General features: G+C 50.2%; 1 protein-coding gene across 2 annotated transcripts in view; it reads right to left on the reverse strand.

Moving 5' to 3' along the window:
- Positions 1 to 26,412, reverse strand: part of ABR (ABR activator of RhoGEF and GTPase) — a 173,833-nt gene that overhangs the window by 127,585 nt on the left and 19,836 nt on the right. The window contains exon 1 of one of the 2 annotated variants that reach the window (XM_021704502.2): positions 4,212 to 4,272. The exons of the other annotated variant lie outside the window; for it this stretch is intronic. Within the exon in view, the coding sequence (XP_021560177.2) occupies positions 4,212 to 4,272 (61 nt within the window). Of the gene's footprint in view, positions 1 to 4,211; positions 4,273 to 26,412 lie in introns of those variants that run through there. 2 annotated transcript variants of the gene reach the window in all.

The following is a 26,412-nucleotide window of genomic DNA, read 5'->3' on the forward strand; positions in this document are numbered from 1 at the left end:
GTCATTTCTTCTGTTTTCCAAAGAACAACAGCAACAATCACAATAACAAAAAATATTCTCCCAGTAGATGATTTCATTCTGCCAGCCCCACCTCTGAGACTCCAGCAGCCATGACAATAATGGACTAGTGTCAACAAGAAGGAATAAATGCAGGGGCTTTTCAGAGGATAAGAAAGCATCCATCTGCAGGTGTTCACTAGCACATCTGGGGTGGTCTGATGCGGCCTGGGTAAGACAGCTGCTCTGATCAGACCCACAGTCTGTCAGGCCAGTAGCCTGCTCCTTGGTGCGGCTAATACAGGAGTAAGATGGGAAACTGAGGCTGGTTCATGATGATCTGGAGATGGGTTTGTATGCCCACAGCCCCAAATGCTTTCTGGGCTCTTGGATAAGGTACTGAGTCTGCAAGTCTACAAAGGAAATATCACAAGTGACTGAAATATCTCTTGGAAATATTGCCTGGGGTAAAAGAAGAAAGACTTTCCATTTGAAGAGGTGCCAACTCATTGCCTGCTTGGGGCACATCCATGTCTCACTCAGTTCAGCTCTGTTTGGAGGGTGGTATCTACTCAGAGGGGTAGGCTCAGAGCACCCCCCATTTTGTTATTCCACGGAACTTAATTTCTTTCTTTTTTTTTTTTTTAAAGATTTCATTTATTTATTTGACAGAGAGAGACACAGCGAGAGTGGGAACACAAGTAGGGGGAGTGGGAGAGGGAGAAGCAGGCTTCCTGCAGAGCAGGGAGCCCGATGTGGGGCTCGATCGCAGGACCCTGGGACCATGACCTGAGCCGAAGGCAGACGCTTAACGACTGAGCCACCCCGGCGCCCCTCCACAGAACTTAATTTAATCCAACCTAATCCCATGGTATAGAAGAAAACCAAGAGAGAGCGGTAAGTGCTCAGTGGAGAAGGTGATGAGAGACAGACACGGAGAAGATAAAAGGAAGAATGCAGCCCTACAGAAAGAATCACGCCAGCTCTGGGGAGAGAGTCGAGGCAAGGCCCTGAGGGGCAAAGCTGACATTATTACATTAACGTAGGAAAATGAGTGGTACAGAGACAAGAAGAGGGGTGTCTGGAAGCCTCATGTGGTAGCCACTCTGGCTTGTCGGGAGCGAAGACCCTGCTCCAATCAGCCCCATATCACATTGGTAGCTGGGAGTCAACCCATCTCCTCAAGTTGGACAAATCCTATCACAGCAGCCCTTCAGGACTACTACCATAGGGGAGAAAGGGGCTCTGCTGTCTACCTCTTATCAAACGACCATCAACCTGCAACGAAAATGCACACACTCCTCCTGGCATCGATGCTGAAGCCAGGAAGAATGAGCTGACAGCTCCAAAGGCAAGAAGTTAAGTCAGAGGAGGGGCCGCTTGGCAGTCTGGCACCTTAGGAGTAGAGAATCACCAACCTCAGTGAGTTCAGAGCCTCAACCACCCCCACCGTGGCTCCAGGACCAGCCCCCAGTTCCTGCAAGAGGCACATGGACAGCTTGGACATCATTGAGGCCACTTATCCTGCTGGACCATTTCAGGAAGAATCCTGTGAAAACAGAGGACCAAAAAGACAGATGCCCCCCCCCCCCTTCCATGACATCCCAAGGCCTTGGGTAAGCTCAGACACATCTAGGTGGCGCTCAGAGTCTTCCTCACCAACGTAGGGTATGCTCTGAATTCTAGCTTTGTCACTTACCGGTTATGTGATTTTGGATAATGATTTGAGCTTACCACACCTCTCTTGCTGCAAAACGGAGATCAGACTACGTGTCTTGCACAGTTGTGTGGTCTGGATAGGATGGCCAGAGAGAAACTAGCATAGTGCCCGGCATATGCACGCTCCTCAGGATATGCTATTAATCACTGTTACCTGGAGCAGCATTTAGGAAGGGCCTCTGTCATGGGGTCAGTCACATCTCCAAGACAGACACGGGCTACCCTGTGCCCTGGGGACATCCCCTTTACAATTCCTGTTGGATTTAGCTTTTGTGGGGGTCTTGCCACCCCAGGATTGTGAGCCTTGTAAGCAAACAGCTTTCTGAGAGGCAGAGGAACTTCCTCTGGGAACCACAAAACCGTGCTGCCAGGCAAATGACAGCCCGGGTATTTGTTTTAATTTAGGCTCTTGTCAAGAGGAAACTTCATGGCTAACAGCCCAAACATGACTGCACAGCACCTCCCCAGGAAGCCTCATTCTATGGCTCTCGAATAAGCCATTTTGAGGAGGGAGGCAGGGACTCCTCACACTGCTGCCAAGTCAGCGCCTCCCCCCACCCCCAGCCAGGCTGCCCCAGGAGCCCAGGAGCCCAGGGGCCAGGGCAGCAAGCAGCACGGCAAACAGCTCAGATGCCAAACTACTTCAGTCAGGGCTGGTTAACAGGCACCCCCAGAGAAGGCCTCAGTCTAAGTCCCTCTCCTCTGGTCAGAAATGTTCAAGGAGACCTCAGACAACTTCCCTGCTCCAAGAGGCGGGGGGAGGGAGAGGTAGGAAACTTGGAAATAATTAGGTTGAGGAGTCTTCATCAGGGCAATAGAGAGAAAGCCAGAGACAGATTTCCATAGGATTCTATGCTTTGAGAAATACTGAAATCACCACTGGGTTTTGCAAAGGGCCAGAAATATTCAGGAATGTAAGTAGCATGTGAATATGAGGCATTGTTTTTACTGTGATTTGCAGGAGCGCAGCTAAGAGGTCACTAATCTTTCCTTCGGGTCAGGAGCTGATCTGCAGCAGGCCTCTGAACAGATGTGTGCCCCCATTCACGCAGACACGTGTACACACACGCCACACAGCCACGGGCCCTGACCTTCACCCAAAGATGCTGGCCTCTGCGGGGGGGGGGGGGGGGGGGGGGGGGGGGGGGGGGGGAGCAGATGGAGTGGCTGGGCTCAGTGGAAGACTGACACCCAGGGGATCCGGCTTTGCCTCTTTGATGTTGAAAAACCAAAGCAGAATGAACCATCACAAGGAGTGCTCCTGCGGGGGGGCAGGGAGGAAGGAAATAAGGATGGAGGGGGAGGAGGAAGGAGAAGGTAGGGGGAATGATAGGGACCCAAGGGGATACAGAGGTCAGAGGCTGGATGCTGAGTACCGAGGAGCCTCCAGGGCAAGGCCTTGGGCTTCAAGGCACCATCCTTGTCCATTCCTCTCTTCCCACATATAACCGTCACCAAGAAATTTGAGCCAGGTTAACCCTTAAAAATGTCCTTGTCCCATGGCATCCAGTGTCCGAAATCGAACTTGGCAGCATCTGCCTCCTGGAACCCCTGCCCCCTGCCTCAGGACTCTGGGCTAGGAGACACAGCAAGAGAGTGGGAGGGTCCCACCGAAGTGCTCAGAGAGGGCAAAATCCACTTACTAGCTTCTTCAGGGGCCAGCAGGACCCTCTTTCTACCTCACTGAAAGCTTCGGGGAAGGTGCTTCAAGGGAGAGGTGGAGAGAAGTGCAGGGCTTTAGTCACCTCAGCAAGGCAAGGGTGTAAGGTGGGGGCGCTCACCGCTCCGCACGAAGCCCCAGAATGTACGAGTGATCAGTTACACATCCCCAGCGGCAGTGCAAGAGCAATCACATGATCGAGGCAGATTTGGGAGCGAGGGGGTGGAGAAGCCGAGGTTTTTTGTTTTTTTTTTTCTTTTTGGGGGGCTGGTGAAGGTGGAGGTGGTGATGAGGCTGGCAGGAAAGACTGCTGAGCCGGAGGTTTCCAGTTCCTTCAATCCAGATGCTCCCCACGGAGATCTGCACCTACAGTCCCTTCCACCCGACCCCACCTCCACCCCATAACACACAACTGCCCCAGGATGTCCCTGAGGTGACAAACTCAGGCGCCAAGGACTTTGCCAAAATGGCCTTTCTGCTTCAGCTCGGACAGAAGGAGCAGTCAGAGGGAAGCGGAGGGAGCACCCTACAAGGGCTCTCCTTCCTGAGGGCTGGGGAGTGCTCAGTTACACAACAGGTGGGAAAGGGGTGACACAGCTCTCCTGGTTCTGTCGGGCCACTGGCCCCCCACCCGCTCTTAGTCCGCTCTGGGGACCCCATCTGCGGCCGATCTCTCCCCCCACCTCCCGGCCCCCTGGCGCCTGGCCGGCGGTGCCCACAAACCCCAGCCCCGCGCGGGGCTCCCCAGACAAGCCGGGCAGATCGGGGCCCCGGGGGCCGTCGGGGCTCCGAGGCCCGTTCCCGCCCGGCCTCCCCGGCCCGAGAGCACACGTACTGCTGTAGAGGGTGTCGATCCAGGAGAGACGCGGCAGGCCCCGGTGGCTGAGCGGCTCCATGCCCGCGGCTCGGCGCGGCGGCGGTGGCTCCGTCAGATCGGAAACCCGACCCTCATCGCACAACAAAGGAGGGAGGGCGCGGGCGGCGGGCGGGCGGGCCGGCGGGGAGCCGGGAGGGGCGGCCAGCCCCGGAGGCCGAAGTTGCCGGGCGCGGAGTGGAGGCGGGGGGAGGCAGGGAAACAGGTAGCAGGGAGGAGCGAGTCGGAGATGCCGGGAGAGGAGGGGAGGGCGGGCGAGGGCAGGCAAGCGCCCCCGGCCACTGCGGCTCCGGCGAGCCCCGCTGCGGACCCCCGAGTGGCGGCCCCGCAGCTCGCCCGCAAACTAGCAACTTCCCCCGGGGCTGCGCGGCGGCCAGGGGCGGGGGGCGGGGGGGCGGGGGCCGCGACCAATCGGCGCGAGGCTCCCGCGCCCCCTCCCCCGCCGCAGCAAGCCTCCAGACCCGGTCGGGGGGTGTGGGGAGCAGCCCCAGTCCCCTCGGACGCCTGGGCGAGAGGGGCTCCAGCCCGTGACGGAGGAGTGGTCCCGCGGGGGGTCTCCGGGCTGCGGCGCAGGCCCAGGCTCCTCTTCCTCCCCTCGCTGGGCTCAGCCGAATTCTGGCAACCCGCAGACTAAGTGCCGCGGGGAGACCTATGGGCCCCGCAGGGGTGACATCACCTGCCACCCCAGGATCTCAAAGCGCAGTTTCTGGGGCCGGTGCGGCCGTCAGGCCCCTCCCCTAGGCAGGCCTGGGGGGCGGTGCTGACGGGGTTAAGGTCCTGGTGCCGGAGGAAAGCCTTGGCCGCCGGGGCACTCTTTCTTTCCAAACCTTAAAACCTCATCTGTTTAAACACCCTTGCCCTAAAAGCGGGGCAGTTCTGCCCAGAGGGCGGCGGCTGGAGAAAGGCAGGGGGCTGGGGGTCGAGGAGGGGCAATGGAGGACAAACTGGAGACAGGAGAGACTCCAGGATCTTCACTGGGTTCCCCAGGAGACTTCTTTGGGGATCCACAGTTGCAGCCCAGGAGGCATACCTTGCATGCGTAATCACATGTAAGTTGAGGGAAGTCTGGGGTCAAGATGCCTCTGCGAACAGAACCTTTAGAAATAAAACTCCTGGTAAGACCTCCCAACAGCAGTGAAGAGGTTGTTGGGAGGGGGGCTTTATGCCTGTCTCCTGGGACGCAAGGCAACTTTGCTGCAGATTTGGTCCTGTAGGCCTCCTCTGGCCAAAGGGCTCTGAAGGGCCTCTGGCCAGGGTGGACAAGGGCAGGGGGCGCTGAAGTTCCTCTCCTGAACCCAAGAGAAGGGAAGCAGAAGCCTTCCTGGAACTCAGAAGCCTCTCCTGAGCTCTATTGGGACCCACCCACATGGGGGCAGGGCTCCTCATCCTTCCAAACAACCACAGATCCAGTTTTTCTTGAGGAGAGGAGCAGACCCTCACCCATAATGCTGAAAGGAAGCCTGCACGCAGCCCCTGCAGCTGCTTGGATAGAGGCCTCCAACTCACAGTAGGTCGGGTGAACCCCTGGGAGGTGCAGGGGAAGGGTGTGGAAAGCCCCCACAGGTGGCTACCGTGGGTGTTTTTCAACTGTGAGGTAACACTGGCCCCTCCTCACATCCACTCCCCTCTCCCACATCCCAACTCTCTGGGCTCAGACTCTGGCTCTGTCTCTTTGGCCCCTCCCTGCTCAGCTGTCACCCTCCCACCATCCCTGACTTGCACACAAGCCTGGGAGGACCAAGCAGGCACCTGGAGCTTGGCAGAGAGGGGGGTGTGCATCTCCAATGAGATGCTCCAGAAATAGAGCCAGAATGGGAGAGGAAGCAAATGGGCTCTCAGAGGAACCAGAGGGAGGATGGTGAGGGTGGAGGAGCAGAGAGGGGCCCAGAGCCTCTCTTCTTCCCACGTGGAACTCTCAGGAGGCACAGAACCCAGAAGAAAGGTGGAAACAGAAGCGCAGCCAGGAAGGCAGCAGCACTGCCCCCTCCGCAATAACCACCACCTTCACCAGGGCAGCCTGGACCCTCTCTGTATGCTGCAGGGATTTTCCTGATGGCCACATCCCGGCACTGACTGTGAGGAGGCCAGAGATGTATGTTTCTGCGTGAGACACATACATTTGCATACATTTTACATTTTTATCTACAAAGGCTTGAACATGCTATTTTCAGCATTTTCAAGCTAAAATGTTACAGTTGCTCTCCTTAGCATTGCCACAGTTTGCTTTTTTTTTTCTTCATTCTGTCCAATCCCATCCTGGACCTCCCACTCCAGAACACAATATAGGGTACAGGGAGAGAATAGTCTTGGAGGCAATAAGGAGGAACACTTGTAGTAATTAACGGAGAACGTCTGCAGTGCACCTGGCTTGGACCCCAGTGCTTTGCTTACAGGATCATTTCCCTGCGAACCTCACTGCCATCTCAGCTCCCTGCATTTTCTAGATGAGAAAACAGAGGCACTGAGTAGCCCTCCCAGCCCTCCTCCATCTCCACACACCCATCTCCCGAACACTCGTCCCAGGAAAGGGCAGTTATTTCAAGATGCCCTTGATGCCATTGCTGGTGGCTTCCAGTAGATAGGTAACACCACACAGCCTGACTCTAATCTGGGCTTGGAGACAAGTGTGTGGCCCTTTGAGAACCAGGGTGATTTGAGACTGGAACAGAAGCCTCCAGATTCCTGGCACCGAGGGTGGGGAGGAGTTTGGGGAGACCCAATACCACATTCGAGGAAGGAAGGAGTTAAGGAATCATTCTCATCTGCATTTTGCCAAAGGTTAAGTGCTCTGCCAGCAACCCCAATCTCTCTGAGCCGGGGAGGGGCTCTCCTGTGGACAGACCGCCCTGATTCAGCTAAGTGCAGATCTGCCTTTGAACCCCAAGGCACTGAATCAGCACCCAACACACTTCATCCTCCAGGCCCACACTAACCGTTCTCTGTCCAGGCTTTTGGGTGAACACTCTCCACCTTTGCCAGCCATCCCTCTGGCCTGTGCACATAGGCCAGCCTTGATGACCACCCTGCTCCTGCCTTACCACCACCCATTTAAGGGGGATTGAAGGGCTGGTTGCCTTGCCCGTAGCACTGGGTGGATGATGAGAGGCTGAGTGCGAAGGAGATATATCCCATTCTGAAGGTCAGCGGCCTTGCCCTTAACTCCCAGGTGCCTTCCCAACGACTCTTGCTTCTACCAGCCACTTAGCCAGATGGAAAAAGGGTAACTGTGCTTACAACCAAAACTCAGTATCGCCACTTTTCTTCCCTCCTCACTGTTAGCAACCCAGCTCCACTGTGCACAAGAGGGAGGCCGGGGAGTCCCTGCTTCCTTGATCACCTGGAGGTCACGGAGGTCACGGCTGGTGAAAAGGATGTCCGTTCACCTCTCCCCATGCTGGGGCTGGCAGGGGGCACTAGTGTGCAGAAGCTGGAGGTATAGGTGGGGGTGGAGGGCCTCTGCATTCAAATTAAAAAACAAAAAACAAAAACCAGACTATGATAGCCAAAAAACCAAGACTTTGTACCCTTCCTGCCAGATCTGTTCTTTAAAAGCTGGAACTGCATTTTTTTTTTTCCACTGGGGTATCCATAGCACCCAGCCCAGTGGATGACTGAGGCTCAGGCAGACTAAAGCGGCCATAACCACATTGTGCCCCCAGACTGGCCGGACTCTCTGCCCAAAGCCCGACAGACTGGCATTCAACAATACAGGTTGAATATGTAAAATGAATGACAGCTGACATTTGCCGAGTGCTTATTAGGTGTGGGACACTGCTCTATGGGCTTCAGGTAGATTATCTCCCTTAATCCTCATAATAAGCTAATGAGATAGGCACTGCTCTTCTCTCCGTTTCCCAGAAGCAGTCAGGCTAAGCATCGGCCAGCTAGCCGCTGGTGACACTTGGAAATGAACTGAGGTGTGTATAATCACTGTATTGGGCTGCAATGAGTGAAAAAATGAATGAACAGAATGAAGTTAAACTCAGGGAGAAAGATGCTGGAGCCACAGCAGGAATGCAAGGCAGTGTAATTCCAGAAACCCTGCCTCCCCCCCTCCCCCATGATTAAGCAAAAGGAGAACTGGTTCTCAAAGCCACATTTACCACCACAGGGCAGACGACTCTGGACACAAGCTGGATGCAATCAATCCAGTGACCATTTCCTGAACTCCAGTCCCCACTGAACCCCACTGCTTCTATGCCTTGGGCCAATCTCTAGGCTTTCCCAGCTCAGTTTTCAAATTTGTAGGTGGGTACCCTCGTAGATCAGGTGGACGAATTCCAGGCTTCCTATCTGCCTTCGTAGACCATAAACTCTGCTTCCTAGCAAACCTTGTGGGGCCTGTTTCTGGCTCCTTGCTTCATTTCCTTTACCTTGGTACAGTGAAGTAGCACTTACTAAATTCTGATGCTCACCCTCCCCCCTTGGGCCTGGAAAGCAGGAAATTCCCTAGGCCTCTGCTGGGTCACCTCTCAGGGAGCAGGCTTGGCTCGACAGTCCTATCCTTTGTCCTCTCCCTACCTGTCTCTTCCCAGCCTCCTTACTTTTCCAGAGACAGCCAGATCTACAGACAGCACAGATGAACTCAAAGCCTTCCCAAATTACTGATTTCTCTACCAAAGTTTTGTGTCAGCTTGAGTCATAAATATCTGCAGCCCTGGCAAGATGTAAACCAGAGAACTGCATTCACATCCTTGTTCCCCCTCTCAGCACCATGGCCGTGGCCGGGACAGGCACAGTGCCATCCAAGTCTCTGCAGCTGCGAAGCTCCCCCCACATCCCCACACAGTTTCCAGAGGCTCTAGTGAAGCCCAGTTCCCCCGGCCACTAGCCGTAGTGAGTCCAGCTTCCTGGGCAGAGTAGCTGCCTTGGATTATACTAGGGAAGGTGCAATTTCAGGAGGGTCTCGTGCCAAGCCCCTACAGTGGCTCTCGCCCAACTTGGCTCAGATTGTACCCCCCAAGGGTCAATGTGAGAGGTTTCCTAGAGAGTGGATCAGAGGGCTCAACAGTAGGGGGGTAGAGCCCCCTTCCTAATTTACTCACCACAGCATCCCTGTCAGCATCTGGAAAGAGGCCAGCAGAAGAGACGGAAGGATTCTCTAAGTCCCAAAAGCCCAGAGACCAAGTTCAGCGGTTCCAAGCTTCTCAGGTCCAAGTGCAGCAGAGGCCTGCCCCCCTGGGGTCAGAGCTCACAGGCTGGCCCCCTGCCCTCCTGCGGCCACCATTCCCCTGAAGCTGGCTGTGCGGCTTGTTCTTTCAGCCAGACTTCTGCAGAGGCACCCCAGCCTTGTGCTGCTCTGCCAGGAGCTGTGACGCCACCAGCCAGAGCTGGCCCCGTCCCTGTCGGGCCCAGGAATGGCCGCAGGGGCTGAGGATAGGCTGTCAAGGAGACTGGCTCCAAGAGCTGACAACTGAACATTCAGGAAGGCAAGGACAAAGGAGCATCAGAGCCTAGGCAGTGGTGCTTGTCATCAGTGGAGTCTTGTTTTGGGGTGAACCATACAAGTTTGCGGTGTGTGGCCGTGTCTCTTTAAGGACCAGGCCTCTTTAAAGCAAGTTCCCTCTGCAGTCACTCCTGCCACCAGCAGTCCTGCGGCGGACTGCGTGCGGGGTTGGGTGGTGGTGGGGGGGAGTGTCTCCTGAGTGCCATCTGGTGGCCCAACAGAGCAGCTACTCAGCCACCAGAAGGGGTCCTGCCAACTTTGGCCACAGTCCAGCCAAGAGGCCTGGAAATGCCTGTACTAAAATCTCAGCTTCGTCCACCAGATTCTGCACAGAGCTGCAGGTGACCATTGTGAGTAACCAGGCTAGGGAAGGCAGGAGGAACTCCATGTTGGGTCAGGAGACATCAGGAGCCCCATGAATAGCCTGGGAAGAATAACCATCCCACTGGACAAAAGCTTCTCTAGGATATTCTCAAACAGGGGGATTTTTCCAGTGTCCCAGCTTGCCAGCTTCAGGACCTAAAGCACAGGTGTGCATATCCTGTGCCTGTAAACATGGGAACAGTGGTTCTCAATCAGGGAAGGGGTAGTTGGTACTGCCCCACAGGAAGTGTTTGCAAATGTGTAGGAGCATGTTATTTATGTATTTATTTTTGTAGGAGCATTTTAAAGCCAGAGATGTTAAAGCATCCTGCAAAATGCAGAACTGTCCCCAAGTGTCAACAGTGCTGAGAACACTAGTTGGTTAGGCGGAAATGAGGATGGTTCTTTGGCAAGCTCACACCCCCTGTTTTTTTCCCTGGCATTCTGCCTTTGATGTCCTCTCTAAATTTCATCTTTATAATCTTAGAGGTGGAGAGAGGAAGCGGTCTGGCCTAGGCCACCTTCACAAGGGATGCCCCTACCCAGAAGCTGGGTACACACCTGTACGCACCTTGCGTTGGTGGTCACGACCCTTGGAAGGGGGAGGCAGGAGCCGGGTGGGTGGCCTAGCGCAGACACTTAGAAAAGGCAGACAATGTCTGAGAAGAATCACAGAAGACGAGTCACCCCCTGCCCCCAAAGGACCACCCCACCAATCTTCCCGCATGGATGATTCAACCTAAGCGCTGGCTTTCTCTCCCCAAACTGTTCCAGGACACCAATCTTTTACATAAGGCACTTTCAGGTTCTAGTCATGAAACCTTGTGGCTCCTAATTTCCCCCTCCCCAAGCTCACTGCACTCTGCCCTGGGCTGGTCAGCTTAGTCTCATGAACACAGCCCGGGGCCAGCAGCTGACATAGGAAACCAACACATATGACATGTATTCTAATGAAGGGCGAGTGGAAAAGAACGGAACTCTGGCTGTGGCGGCCGAAGAAAGCCGCGCAGTGGTCACATCCGACCTGAGTCTGTTGGTTTGAGCAGTCCCAGGCCCACGAGGCTGACGTCATCACGCGATGATCCAATTAGAGGAAGCACTTTCCCAGCGTCCCACGGCAACTAGAACACTACCCACTGCTGTCGGAATGAAGACCCACATCCTTTTGGTGGCAGACAAGGCCCTGTGGCCTGGCTCCTTACTTCCTTTCAGCCTCATCTGGCACAGTCTCCTTGCTCTCTTTTGCATTTTCAGAACTTTTACACAGGATGATAGTGCCAGCTAAAATGTCCAGACATCTCTTGGTCTTCCCTCCGATCTTAACTTGAATATCACCTCTGCTCGGAAGCTTTCCTTAACCACCAGACCAGGGAGGCCTGCATTCAGATTACTCGGTGCTTTTGTAAATGCCTCAATGCCTGTCTCTCCTGCTAGACTGAGCCCCCCACAAGGATTCAAACCACACCTCTCTTGTTCACCACTGTAACCCCAGCACCTTGAAATAGTGGTTTCAGTGAATGAATGAGTACATGAATGAATGGATGACTGAATATGTTCCTGGTCACAAAGACCCTGGAATGAGGGAGTATAGACACTTCAGCCAGCCCAGGTCCTCCAGCTGGGAAAAAAAAAAAAAAACCTGTCTGGGCTGGTTGGGATGTCGTGACGGGAGGGGTCACGCTCTCTGGACAGACTCAGAAAAAACAACAGTATCCTAGAAGCAGATTTGGGGCAAGAGGATTGCTGCTCTAATTAATTTCTAACTGTTCACACGAAATCCCAACTAAAAAACTCCGCAATGCACAGGGCTCCCTCGCCAAGCAGCCAGCATTTAATGCTGTACTCTTTTTTACCCAATCAGACTCCAACATGGAAATGGAATAGAAACCAGGAAATGGTTCAGCCCACTAAGGGAACTTTGGTCTCAATTCTCAGAGTCCTTCTCCTGGGCCCGTCCCAAATCTGCAATTACATTTGTTTTTAGAGGAGGGAGGCAAATTGTAGTGCTCCTCTGGGAAAAAGCAGTCCCTGGGTGCACACCTGTCTGGTCTCTCCTCCCGTGGTCTGGCAGGGGACAGAATTTGGGAGTCTGAGAAATGAGATGCTGCTGGCCTGCAGCGATGCTGAACTCCCCAGTCCCAGGGGCTGTCAGCTGAAGCTGTCACTCACTGGGTTCCAGTGATGACTTTGCTGCACCTCCACCCAGAAAGATGGGAAATCTTGCTTTCAGCTCAGGGATGGGAAGAGTACCTGGAAATTGATTCTGGGCACCTGTCTTCCCCAGGACCTAGCTTGAGAGGGTCTTGGTAGACCCCTGGGCAGGCCAGGTACCTACAAAAAAGGAAGAAGATTCCTTTTCATTTTCCCTTCCCTGAAAGAAAGAGACAAAACACCCAATTTTTAGTCAAGGTCTGATCTGCTGGGCCGTGGGTCTATGATGGTCCAGAAAAATCACCCTATGCCGCTAGGGTCAGTAAACCAGATGGTTAGTCCTCTAAAGCTACCCACCAGCTTCTCCCCTGCTGCCTAGGAAGGATGTTCTGGCATAGTTAATACTCCCAGGTTTCTTCTCTCCCCTGAAATGACCTGGTGGGAAGAGGTAGTAGTTGTCAATGATGGGCAGAGGAATCACAACAAAGGTGATAGCAACACTTATATTGTGATTCCTGGGCTAGGGCTGATCTAAGGACTCTGCATGTATTAAATCACTGAATTATCAAAGTAACCCCTGACAGCCCCAGAATTTATATCTTTGCCCCTCAATACTCCACTGCCTCCCCAACACAAGGGAAAGAGCACTAAACTGAGCACACCATGAGTCCAGGCCCTGGCTCTGCCACTAACTTGCTGTGTGACCTTGAGGACCCCCCTTTCACTCTCTGGACCTTGGTTTCCTTACCTTGACATGCAAGGATGAAAGCTGTCCTGCCTATGATTCCTTGAGAATCTATCGATGACGAGGAAATGGTTTATAAGAGAGGGGAAAAACTTTCTTCTTTCCCACCCCTCAGCTCCCCAATTTTTCAGGACGTCCCATAGGTTTTAAGGGCTAGAAAAGTTATTCATTAGCCCATCGAATATTCCCTGAGCTCTATATAAGACTGGGTTCCTTTGCTCAGGATACTTGTGATAGTGGATTTGAGACATGTCTAGAAGTCCCCAAGAGGCAAGGCAGTGTCTGGTGGGTCCAGAGAGTGATGTGTACAGTATGTTATGGAGGAGATGGAGGGGTCACCACTTTGAAAGGGGCTGACTAACTAAATGCTTCTTGGAGGAAGTGTCATTTGAACCAGGGCCTGGAAGGACACCTTATATTTCATTGGCAACAATGGTGGGGTGGGGAGACAGGGCATTCTGGGGGGAAGGAAAAGTATAAGCAATTATGCAGAAATATAATTAGGCAGAAATGGGGGTGAAGAGGGGAACTAGAATGAATACCTGGAAGAGAAGGTTCTTTGGGGAACTGGGGGAGAATATAGGCAGTTGCTAATACCATGTGTGGCCTCAGCATGAATTCAGGGACACAACAGAATTTGCAGCTTTCTTAGGCCTGTCTTTATAAACAAGGGACACCTCTTGCCTGCAACACCAACAACAAAAGTTTAGGACTCACCTCCTGTCCCTGTGAGTTTGTGGGCAGAGGCACCCAGTTACTGAAAGCCCTCAGTCAATGTGTCTCTGGCTTCACCAATATTTATGTTCAAGGCGCTGTGTTAGGCACATTACTTTCACCCTTTTTCCTTTCCAGGCTTATTAAGATATAACTGACAAATAACACTGGGTGAGTTTAAGGTGTACAATGTGATGATTTACTGTATGTATTGTGAAATGAACACAACAAGGTAGAGAAAACAGAGGTGTCAGCTCTACGTCCTGCCCATCCAGTGTTCACGTCTCCACTGCCCTGGCCCTAAGGAAGAGGACAGGTCTGCTGGGAATGTTCTCAAAAATCCTTTGTGCTTTGAACAAAGCTAGAGGCCCTGGGGGAAGATAGCACCGCATGGTGAGGTATGAGAGGCGCACGTTCCTAAGGAAGGATGTTGTATTTCTGAGAAACCTTTCCACAGAACCTCAAAGGGCAAGGGCTCTGAGGAACTTCTAAGCTGGCAGGTTGTCCCTCTGCCTCCTGACCCCTCGGAAGTCTCATGCTCTAGAGACCTCCTTAGATTCTTAGCCATGACTCAGATGAAACCTGCTTCCTCACTCTGCCACCAACCCTCCTCGTGGCCCAAAGTCTTCTAGATAAGTCATTGCCTAATCCCTTACTTGCCCCACTGAGTTATTTTCCAGATTCCTATTTCTATCTGATTGTGCAAGTTTCTTTCCTCCAGGAAGCCACATGCTCATCACATGAGGGTAGCCACAGGTCACCAGCAAATGGGAGAAGGGTGCTGGAAGGGCCCCTTTCCTGGACCCCAGAGCTGTGGGTGGTGGTTCCCCACTCTTTCCCAGGGGCCTGGGACCACCGGAGGGAGACCAGTGCAGGCCCAGATAAGGTCATGTCTTGGTTTTCAGTTTAACCAAAGAGCAGTCCCCGGGACGGGGCCCTGCACCCAGGCTCTATGCCAGGCAGCCTAAACAGAAGACAGTAGCCACCACTCCGTATGGGCGAGGAACGACACGGTGCCTCCCCTTAGCACCAGCTGGACCTGGCTCCGGGCCTGCTCTGTCCCTCAGATCCCTGGCTCTTGGGGCAAATGTACCCTACGGACCGTTGGAGCAGAGCCATACTAGAGGCTGCTGAGATTGGAGCTTTTGCCGTTCCTGGCTGGCCAGAGCCTCCACATTGGAGGTTTGTTTTCGGGAGGCCCTTAGGGAAGCTGAGCTGGGGTTTTTTTGTTTTTTTTTTCTGGAGGTAAAAGGACTGCTTTTGTAAAAGAAATCCCATTTGCCTCCCACCATGACTAACCACAGATGAGGAAGCAGTCACAGAGACATTCTGGCCCCTGCAGCCCCTGGTTTCCTGCTGTTCTTTTTCTTGGAGACCACACATGGAGCTGTACACGCAAGCAGGCCGCATTTCCTTCCAGGCCTACAAGGAACCTTGACTTCCTGCAAAGACCATTAAGGCCAACATTAGTACACGTGGCAGCACTTCTGCCGATTTCAAAAGGAAGAGGTCTGTCTGGCCGAGGAGAACATGGCCCGAGACACCGACAGAAGCTGACTTCCCAGCTGGCCTGCCTGCTCCTGCAAGCAAAGATGCCTCATTCCAGCGCCAATGCTCTGTCTCGCGTGAAGACCCTCGTTCTCGGGGAGCTGGTGAAGGTGTGGAAGCTTTGCTCGGATGTGGTCGGGGTCACAGACACTTGGGCAAACAAGTTCTTTCTAGGTCTGCAGGAGGCAGGGAAGAATGGGGAAACATGAACTGTGGCCAGGTCCTGCCCCGAACACCCATGCTGCCGGCTCAGAAGCCACAGTGCATTAGCACCTGTCATTTGCTCACTTGTATGCATCCCACATGTCATCAAAAGACTATGTAGCAGGTGTGAAGCATATAGGCTGGGTTTTTTTATTTTTTTTTAAGATTTATTTATTTGAGAGAGAGAGAGAGCAAGTGGCAGGGGAGGGGCAGAGGGAGAGGAAGAGAGAAACTCAAGCGGACGCCGCACTGAGTGCAGAGCCCCACGCAAGGCTCGATCTCACAACCCTGAGGTCAGACCTGAGCTGAAACCAAGAGTCAGACGCTTTCACTGACTGTGCTACCCAGGTGCCCCTAGGCTGTTTTTCTTAACTAGTGAGTTTATTCCGCTTTTTTACGCCCCTGTTCTAAAAGTAATGAAGCCACAAACACATTTTTTTGACAATAAAAGTAAAATGTGCATTAGCATTTTCCAGCCTTTTTTGGGTATGCGTATATACAGTGGGGGTCTTTGCGTAGTTATAATCAAAGCAGCTCTCCAGACTGTACTCAGGAATTTCTCAGCTACTGATCCGTGGCCAGTCCAGCTTTCATTCTCTCTGTGTCCAGCAAGGCAAGTTTTACCTAGATGAACTATAGCCTCACTTTGCTCAGGGCCACCTTGGCCCTAAACACGAAGATGAGCCCCCCAGGGGGAAACTCTAGTTCATCATCCACCTTTGGTCCCTGTACAAGTGAGATGTCTCTGATTCCTTGGGGGAGGGAGGTCTATCACCCGCTAGTCAGCACTGCCCAGGAATACTAGAAACAAAGTCTCATCAGTAGAATCTGCTCCCGACAGGGCCTGGGGACTCTTCCTTCCTTGGGACTGGGAAGTCTTGGGATTGGCCAGGGCTGTATTAGTGACATCAGGCCTTTAGCAATGGAAACTGAGGAGGAGTGGGGCAGGGGGGAGGGAGGTGCAGGGAGAATTGTAGAGAAAAAGTTGGATTTGAATTCGCCACCCAAATCCCAACCTTGATAGGGACAAAGGAAGTTGGGTTTGCTCTTGCAATCTCAGGAGAACAGGAGAGAGATGTGCTTATCAACCTTTCTCACATCATGCCACAGGCAGGAAATGCCTGTGTCTGCACAGCATGCTAGGGCAAGCAGCCCAAGAGTCTGAAACATCAGCATTTCCTCACACCTTCAACACATTCTAGGAACACCGGTTGGGACACTCTGGGAGAGGGAATAGGGAGAGAAGGCCCTTCTACTTTCAACAAACCTCCCAAGTGGCCACAGGCTTCCTAAGCATTTCTGACTTTAGAAGCCCCCACACTGCCAAGATAAAATCAATGAAACTCCCTCTAAGGCAGCGATCCTGGTCCCCACAGCCAATGAAAGGAGGCAGTGCCTGGGTGATTTCCCCTGTACACTCCATGGGACTGAGGCATGCTTCCCAGGACACCTATCTGCTGGGCATGGCTGCTGATAAAACAGAATTGATAGCCTAGAGGAGAATGCCCTGGCTTTGGGCATTTTGACAAGTTTTGCCAATCTTGTCAAAAGGTTTCTGTTTCCTGGCTCAGGAGTTTGCAGGCCTACCGGCCAAGGCAGAAACTGATAATTACTTAAGAAAAGCAGAATGGCCAACATGAGAGTGGCTCTTCCCTGGGCTGGGTTAGCCCATCCTCCCATCCCAGGTGCAGGGGAAGCGGGGGGAGGGACACCTGCTAACTCCCCTGGGCACTGCCGCAGAAAGCTCCAGTCCCCTGCATGCAGCAGCATCCCCCAAGGCCGCTCACATCAGCAATAGCTTCATGGGGCCAGCTTCTGGGGCACTGCTGTTCCGGATGCAGAGTTTAATGGTCAGGATGTGGGTTCCAGAGACAGAACAGACCTGGGTTTAAGACCTGGTGTCCTTAATTCAATCTTTCTGGCCCTCAGTTTCTTTCATTGTAAAATGAGGATAGTAATAGTAACTGCCTTATCGGCGGTGGCTGAAATGGGAGAACAGATGTTAAGACACCTGGCCGGGTGCTGGCTCCATCTACCCACTCAGCACTGTTAGCTATCACCATTATGCTGCTTGAGCTTTGCACGTGCATGCGCACACACGCACACACACGGTACACCTCTCTCCTGAGGGCCAAAGCAAGGCTAAAAGTGAAACAGCCCCCCACCCCCGCCAACATTACAGCAAACCTAGTAAAGAGATACTGTGAGATGTACTGAGGTTACCAAAGCCAAACCACACCCTTTGTTTTCCGTAGGTGTCTCATCTTCATTGCAGAGTTAACTCATTCGCATTTTGTAAAGAGTCAAAGCAACCCTATTCCCTATTCAGAAGTGTGAACCACCCATACTTTGCTATTCAACAGCTGCTAGAGCAAGAAGAGGAAGATCCATCTAGAAAAATATAATCCGCTGTAAAGTCAGGGCTGTCAGGCTTGAGAGAGCCAGGGGCTTCTAGATGGGTAAAGGTCCCTGAAAGACCTCCAAAACGATGGAAGCTGAAAAATTCAGTTCAGGATAGACTTTCTTGACAAACAGAATTTTCTCCAGGACACCAAGTAGAGCACCCTCCTTTGGCAAAAGGGAAACAGGTCTGAAGTATCTAAGTGTGTTCAAAGAAAATAAGATATGTGGGTAATTTTATGTTAGAATTGTAAACCTTGCGGGGTGCCTGGGTGGCTCAGTCAGTTAAGCATCTGCCTTCAGCTCTGGTCATGATCTCAGGGTCCTGGGATCGAGCCCAACACCGGGCTCCCAGCTCAGCAGGGGAGTCTCCTCCCTCTCCCTCTGCCCCTGCTTCTGTGCTCGCTCTCTCACTCACTCTCTCAAATAAATAAAATCTTTTTTTAAAAAAATTGTAAACCTTGGATTATCCAGAGTAAACACTATACCAGAATGTTGAACTAAGAAAAAAAATTTCTTAGAAATTAATATATAGCAATACGCGCACACACACACACACACACACACAAATGATGAGGCCACATTTAAGGGCATTTCCCTGGTGGACAAAGAGCCCAACTTCCCAACCCTCTTCTGAAGGACCTCCGGCTATGATGTGCCCATCAGAGTGTATAACACGTCTTCATGTTTCACATATTAGCCCTTGGTAAATGTTGCATGAAATTTGATGATCCTGCTAGGAAAAGGAAGATGATTCATAATCATCTATTCCTAATCCACAGACCCTTGATGAAAGCCTGCTAGGTTTAGGGTTTGAAACACTGGGGCTGGAAACAGTTGGTTTGAAGACAAATGGCCCTCTTATTTAAACGAGGAGGTTCCAGACGCCTGCAGAAATGGTAAATTCAGCTCTTCCTTGACCCCTACTAGTTCCTCCATTAGTCTGTGTGTGTAGCGGGTCCTGGCGAGGCCCCCTTGGGTGGGGCTTCTGACCGCAACTGGGGTTCCCAGACAGCTCCTGGGGGCGGGGCTGGATAGGGGCGGGGCCGTAGGCTCCTGGTCTCGAGACAGGGCGCTGCGGCATTTAAATGTGAAATGGAGCACCGGGGCTAAACCTCGCAGGCGACCAGAGTTGCCTTCACCAGCACGCATGATTAATCCAGCATCAAATCAGAAGTCCCGTGGCTGCCCGCTGCTCGAGGACCCCGGCGGGGGAGGCGGCCTCGGTTTCTGAGGTTTACGCAGTTATTGAGATGCAAATGTATTCAGGGCTGGGGCCTCGTTTCTCTAACTCGCGCGGGAAGGCAGATGCCGAAACCCTCCAGGATCTGCCTACACCCTCCGCACCTTGCGGGGTGAAGGGAGGCCCAGACTCTCCCTGCTGCGGGGGGAAGGGACCCGCCGGGGAGTGTGGCATTCGCGTGGGTCCCGCCGCGCTGCAGCCAAACAACTAGCCGCGAGCCCGGACATTCCCGGAGGGGCTGGCTGTAGTGGGAGGAGCTAGCTCCATCCTTTTATTCAGGCTTTGAAACAAAACAAATAGATCAGAGTTTCCGTTTCCTGGCCTCGGTGTCAGATCCACTGGGGAAATCCCTGGAGCAGAGGGGGAATGAGCGAGAAAGCTCAGGCGCACCTGTCTTAGGTGCCAGGCCAGCCTACTTCCTCTCGGCGTCAAGGCAGGAGCCGCTGTCAGGGTCTCCGGGATTTCCCCCAGGGGCACTTGGCTGTGAGAGTCCCGAGCACCTGAAAACCTTTCTTGGAAGCACTTCAACGATGTCTTTTCACAGGGGTTAAAACGTCCTAGCAAAATGGAAGATCTGAAATCCAGATGAGGGTCACCTGAAATTCAAATTATCAGGCAAGGGCTTGCTCCCCCAGGTCTCCAAAAGGACAACTGCTAAAGGAGAATGTAGCTGAATGGGAGATCCCAGTGTCCTTTAGACTCCTTCAGACCGGTTTGGATTTGTAAGAAATACACCACTGAGCAAGGCTCATTCATTTTTTTTTTTCAAGACTGGTGCCTCCATCTTCTGAGAAAGAGGCACTGGCTCTTTTCAAAATGAGAAACATGGGTTCAAATTAGCTGTGGGCCCCTTGGCACATTACCCTACTTTCTTAGGCCTCGGTTTTGTCATCCATAAAATGGGTTAATAATACCAACCTCTTACGGTTGTGAGAACAAATGAAACAATGCACAAATGAGATACAGTATTTGTATGTGTTCCATAAAAGGACTGGAAAAATATATTATCTACGACAAACTGTTGACTGCAGGTTCTTTCTGGAGAGAGGAGTGAAAGTGGTGGGGATAGGTGCCTGGAACTGATATGTTTTCTTCCAAAGACTTCAGTACTGTTTTCAACTTTTATATTAAAAATACCTTTATGCATAATACAGGCACTGCCTCATGGTAGATACTCATGTTAATTTTCAAAGCTGAGATCTCAATTCTAACTTAATTTTCCTTTGGGGCTTCTGGTTCAAGGTGGAAGAATGAGCACATGGAGGTTTTTTGTATGTTTTACACCATTATAATAAACTTGTCATATGCCTCCCCCTCTTAGCCCAAATCTCTACACATGATCTAAATCATGTATTAACACAAAACCTATAACAAGGTACCCTGACACAGGGTACTCTCAAAGACCATGAATTCTAAGTAATCCCTGAAAGAAGGGGATAGGAGTATCAGATGGAAAGAAGAAACCACATGCCCAGGAGGGGACTGCTGCCAAAACAGTGGGTAAGGTGGGGTCCAGGGAAGAAGTAGATCCTGGAGCAGGAAAGCATCAGGGGAGCTATCTGGGAGACCAGTAGAGACAAGGTAGGAGGAGCACGCAGGCAGTTTAGCACCCCCATGCCCCTCTTGTCCCATCCTCCCTTCCCCAAGACCCAGAGCCCAACAGGCTCTGGCTTCAGCTGCCTTTCTCACACTGTGGCTTTTATCCCATTTCTGGCTCATAGAAATGTATATCTCATTTTTGGGCATAGCTATACCTTTTGAATTAAAAAAAAAGTTTTATCTACATCTTTGTTTAGAGTGGAGGGATAAGCTTAAAGCATCGATTCACAGCAAGAACTTGATCTAAGTTTGAAATGATTGATTTTCATTTAAGTCCAAATATTGGTTTGAGAAGAAAACCAGAACAAATTACTAACCTTAAAAAAAAAAGGTTGGGATGCCTGGGTGGCTCAGGTCACCATCTCAGGGTCCTGGGGTTGAGCCCCACCTCAGGCTCTGTGCTCAGCGCAGGGTCTGCTTGAGATTCTTTCCCCCTCCTTTTCCCTCCACCTCTCTCTCTCAAATAAATAAATAAATAAATAAATAAATAAATAAATAAATAAAATCTTTTAAAAAACTGGACAAGTATGCAAAGATCTAGATATGAGACTCCGTTGGCTATAAAGGTAGGGGCTTCTAAACCTCTACAAATAGAAAATGCTCATGTTCTATAAACTGTTCTAGGTCATAGAAACAGATGGGAAGCTACCCAACTAATTTCATGATACCACCATAATTCTGACACTAAAACTGGATAAGGGTAGCAAAAGAAGGAAACTATAGGTCAATATTTCCTATGCCATTGATACAAATGATCTTAACTTGTAAGTAGCATATTGAATCTAGCAATGCTGTTTTTTTTTTTTTTTAAGAAACAAGTATTTTTTTAAAACAAACAAAAAACAGAAAAACAAACGCTTTTTTAAAACACAAGTCGGGGCACTATGCTTGCTTGTGCAGCATGTACACTGCACAACTTGCTGAGGTGTGAATGAGTTGTTTAGTGCACCACTGAGCAGCCCTCAACCCTGTATATCAGACCAAACAGGATTTAATCCCAGGAATATAGGCCTAGTTCAACATTAGAAAATCTATTTGTGTAATTCACTATATTAATAGATTAAGGAAGAAAAAAGTATAGGATTATCTTAACATATGTGAGAAAAGCATTAGTTAAAACTTAACACCCATTTCTGCTTAAAAAGAACTGAAAAAATACTCCCAGAAACTAGAAATACAAAGAACAGCAGGAGCTCTGAGAGTCCTAAATTCTTCCTGGGTTGGTGAAGATTCCACATACAAATTCTTTGAGGTTATCCTCATTGATCCATTCCATAAAGCTATCAGAAGAAATCCTGACACCCAGGTCACCAGACCAACCCACCAGCACAGGTTTATGCCAGGGCTGACATCTGCAGGCTGCAAGAACCATGACCTTAGAAAGGGTCACAAGTTCCACCACAATATGGGTGGTTCTCACCATGCAGCTTGGAGAAGACACAATACTGTCCCAGCTTCACCCTTACCACTAATGTAAATAACGTTTGTAAAATTCTTACCTAATAAACAATTTAGGACAGTCAAAAAAAAAAAAAAAAAAAAAAGAACAGCACATTTCTTAAGTAAATCTATAATTAGCATGCTGTTCAATGGTAAACTGTTAAATGTATTCATATTAGATCTTAAAAAAATGGGTAAAGGTTATCACAAAGAAGAGGAAATAGGAATTGTCAAAGAATATAAGAAAAGATACTGTACCTTATTAGTAATTGGGGCCATATGTATATTGAGATGCCATTTCCGTCCATGAGATTGGCCCAAATGAAAAATAGTAACAAGTGTTGGGGAGGGAGTAAACAGGTTCCCCCAAAAAGTATGGCAAAGAGTCTAAGCTGGAACAGCATTTTTGGAGGACAATTTGACAATATCGATTAATATTTAAAATGCACATGGTTTTCAACTTCGCGGGTCCATGTCTAGATCTTCTCTAGAGAAATATTCACACATATGCACACATGGGTTGTGTATATGGTTTTAATTGTGGTATTGGTTGGAATAGCAGAAATTGGGACACCGTGCCAGGGATTAGATTTATCCCCTTTGCCTTTTCTCTAGAAAAGAGAAGTGCCCTCCCCCCAAAAATGCTCTTAGAGTCACAGACCTTATAGCCTTATAATTCCTTGGGCATTCTGTCTTAAATCAACCACTTTGGAACACTGACATCAGAAGAGCCTGTTTGCTGCAATCTAGGAAAGATGGTGTAAGAAGACCCCCTGAGTTCAGAGGGCTTAAAAAGAGAAGTTCTCCAGTCCCCCAAGATGGGTCCCCCAGGGAAAGGAAATAGTGGTGATGCTAGAACTTGTCCTCCTGGCCTTCCTGGGCAAATGAACACACGGGAAGCCACTCTGTCGATAGCTTAAAGGAACTAGGTATCAGGAGCAGGTGTCCTCCGAGGAGCTTAGCACTGAGGAATTAACTTTTTCCTGTCCCAAGGACGGGCTGTGCTGTGCATTCCCATACCACCTCTGTGTCCCAGGGTCACCTGTTGGCCTGTGCAGTGAGAAGTCTTTCCTGCTAATGAGACTCTAGTTCTCTGCCAATTTGGGTGTAGTAAAACTGACCACTGCCCCCTCTTTGACTCTAAGGGAAAGCCTCAAGAGGGAGCTGCTGGGATGTTCGCTGGTATGCATGTGGGCACTGGAGCTGAAGAAACAGAGAAAAACGTCAAAGGATGTGAAGATTGTGAAGCAGGTATGACGACTTCTGTAACCATTGGTCAACCTGCGAAGATGTGGTTGTTACTGTTCGGTGTTTGAACACAGTGGTTACCGACAGTTTTATAAAACCCTTCTTTGTGTCTTGGGAGACAGTTAAAGATGGCAAGCCCTTAGCCTGGGTCTCTATTATATTCACATTCCTGTAGTGAAAACCTGTTGGCTAGCCCGCTCCCACAGTGCAACTGAAGGGTCTTGAAGCAGAGGTCTGAACCCTTTCCCCAGACGCATGTTTGGCACAATGCAGGTGTCAATGAAGTTGCTTTAATGGTGGCCGCATCCCTTTGTCCTGGAGAGAAGGGGTTTATGGTAGGCCAGGATTGATCTCGCACGGTCATGAAACCAGACATACAATGATTTGCTCTCTGAAACCTGCTTTGAAGTGGATGCTGTTTTGTTTTGTTTTTTACAGATTTATTTATTTATTTATTTTTAGAGAGAGGTGGGCAAGGGGCAGAGGGAGAGAGAGAGAGAGAGAGAATCTCAAGCAGACTCCCAGCTGAGTGCAGAGCCTGACACGGGGCTTGATCTCACAACCCCGAGATCATAACCTGAGCCAAAACCAAGAGTCAGGCGCCTAACCAACTGAGCCACCAACGCGCTCCATGGATGATGTTTTATTGTCCAAATCCTTCTCTTTTAACCCTCTAATACTTGGTAATTTAGATACTCCATAAACATTGAGAATTATGGTAGAGGTATTTGTTGACCTTTTTTATTGATCAGTTTGGAGGTTAATAAGCACTCCATGTTATCTGACTTTAAAATCCGAGAAAAAGTTCCGTTTATTAGAGCACAGCAGGTTTGCTTAACTATTTACAAACTCAGCAGATTTATAAATTGAAGTGAAGTGGTTGTCTTAACTCCACATTAATCTCTGCTCCCAAAGAGAAAACACACACAGGTATTTCATGCCACCCACCTCTAAACCAGTGAAGGCTGATCTCTTTGAGACAGGGAGAAAGTAGAGGCAGAAAGTAATGAAATTCAGAGAGGTAGAAGCTCAGCCCATGTTGGGACTTTCAGGCTGCCACTTGTAACCTGGGTTGAAAAGATGTGACCCCACCCCACTGCCCTCCTCCCCCGAAGCTCAGCAGGGGGAATGAATGTGGGTGAGCATTCCAACTTGGAACCCGACACCTTCAAACACCATGATCGCTATCTGGGGGCAGCAAGAGGGTGACCTACATGATTCAAACCACAACCAGCCAAGTGTTTTGAAACAGTAGATCACAATGGACTTCTCTGTAACACCATCCAAGTGTCGCTCAGCTTGCTGATGCTGTGTTTGTTCTCAGGCCAAAGGTCACCCTGGGCTGCTTCTTCCCTCTGACGGCTTACTGGCTCCTAACACAAATGGATTACTTTATCAACTGTCTGGCAACTCCTTATCTACTCACACACAAACTCAAAAGGCTTTTCCCTCCTCGTTTTGCTTAGGAGCACCTAAAGTTCTTAAGTAAACAGGACTTTTTTTTATGGCTTCCTTTTAATGTTAACCTTTGGGGCTGTATGGACAGAAAGGGTCTTACCAGACATGTTCCAGCAATTCCACTTCTGGGTATTTACCCGAAAGAACGGAAAGCGGAGTCTCAAAAATATATTTGTACTCTACGTTTGTAGCAGCATTATTCATGATAGCTAAAATGTGGAAGCAACCCAAGTGTCCATCGATGGATGAATGGATAAGCAAAATGTGGTATAGACATACAGTGAAATATTATTCAGCCTTTAAAAAGAAGGAAATTCTGGGGCACCTGGGTGGCTCAGTTGGTTAAGCATCTGACTTTGGCTCAGGTCATGGTCCCTGGGTCCTGGGATCCAGTCCTGCATCGGGCTCCCTGCTCAGTGGGGAGTCTGCTTGTCCCCCTACCCCTAGTGTTCTTTCTCTCTCTCTCAATCGCTCTCAAATAAATAAAAAAAAATCTTTTAAAAAAATTAAAATAAGGGCGCCTGGGTGGCTCAGATGGTTAAGCGTCTGCCTTCGGCTCAGGTCATGATCCCAGGGCCCTGGGATCGAGTCCTGCATCGGGCTCCCTGCTAGGTGGGGAGCCTGCTTCTCCCTCTGCCTCTGCCTCTCTCTCTCTCTGACTCTCATGAATAAATTTAAAAAAAAATTAAAATAAAATAAAAAGAAGGAAATTCTGACATGCTACAGCATGGATGAAACTTGAGGACATCATGCTAAGTGAAATGAGCCAGTCACAAAAAGACAAACACTGTGTAATTCCAGTTACATGAGGTACTTACAGAGTAATCACATTCACAGAGACAAAAAGAATGGTGGTTGCCAGAGGCAGTGGGGAAGTGGGGGTTGAGAGCTATTGTTTTATGGATATAGTTTCAGTTTCTCAAGATAAAAAGAGTTATGGAGATGATGGTGATGATGGTTGTACAGCATTATAAATGTATTTAATACCACTGAACTGTACACTTAAAAATGGTTAAGATGATAAACTTTGTTATGTGTATTTCACTGCAATAAAAATTTTTGAAAAAAAAAGGGGATGTAATGTAAATAGCCTCACCCTGTTTTCCATATTTGATGGCAATTATAGTAAAATTTCCTTTTTGATAAAGCAAACTATAAAAGTGCACATGAGGGGCACCTGGCTGGCTCAGTCAGTGGAGTGATCGACTCTTGATCTCAGGGTTGTGGGTTCAAGCGCCACGCTGGGTGTAGAAATTACTTAAAAATAAAATCTCTTAAAAAAAAAGTAAAAGAAAGTGCACATGAAAAACAATATAATAGTAACAACAACAACAACAACAACAAACCCCAGACATTGACCACTACCTCACATCAAGCACTTACAAAGCCTGCTTAACTTCAGGGTGCTGGGCTGGCTGCCACGAATCCCCAGGACTGGCTAAAAATATAGATTCCAGGTTGTGCCCAGATCCACTGGGATTCCACTTCAGTGGGCCTGGGCACCAGGAATCTGTCTTTTTACAGTGCTCCTGCAAAAGACTCTGACTTGCAGTCAGTTCCTTACCTAGACTATTCTAGAAGTAGAAGAAGAATAATTTAGTAA

This window comes from Neomonachus schauinslandi, chromosome 15 (assembly GCF_002201575.2).
Source record: "Neomonachus schauinslandi chromosome 15, ASM220157v2, whole genome shotgun sequence".
NCBI lineage: Eukaryota > Metazoa > Chordata > Mammalia > Carnivora > Phocidae > Neomonachus > Neomonachus schauinslandi.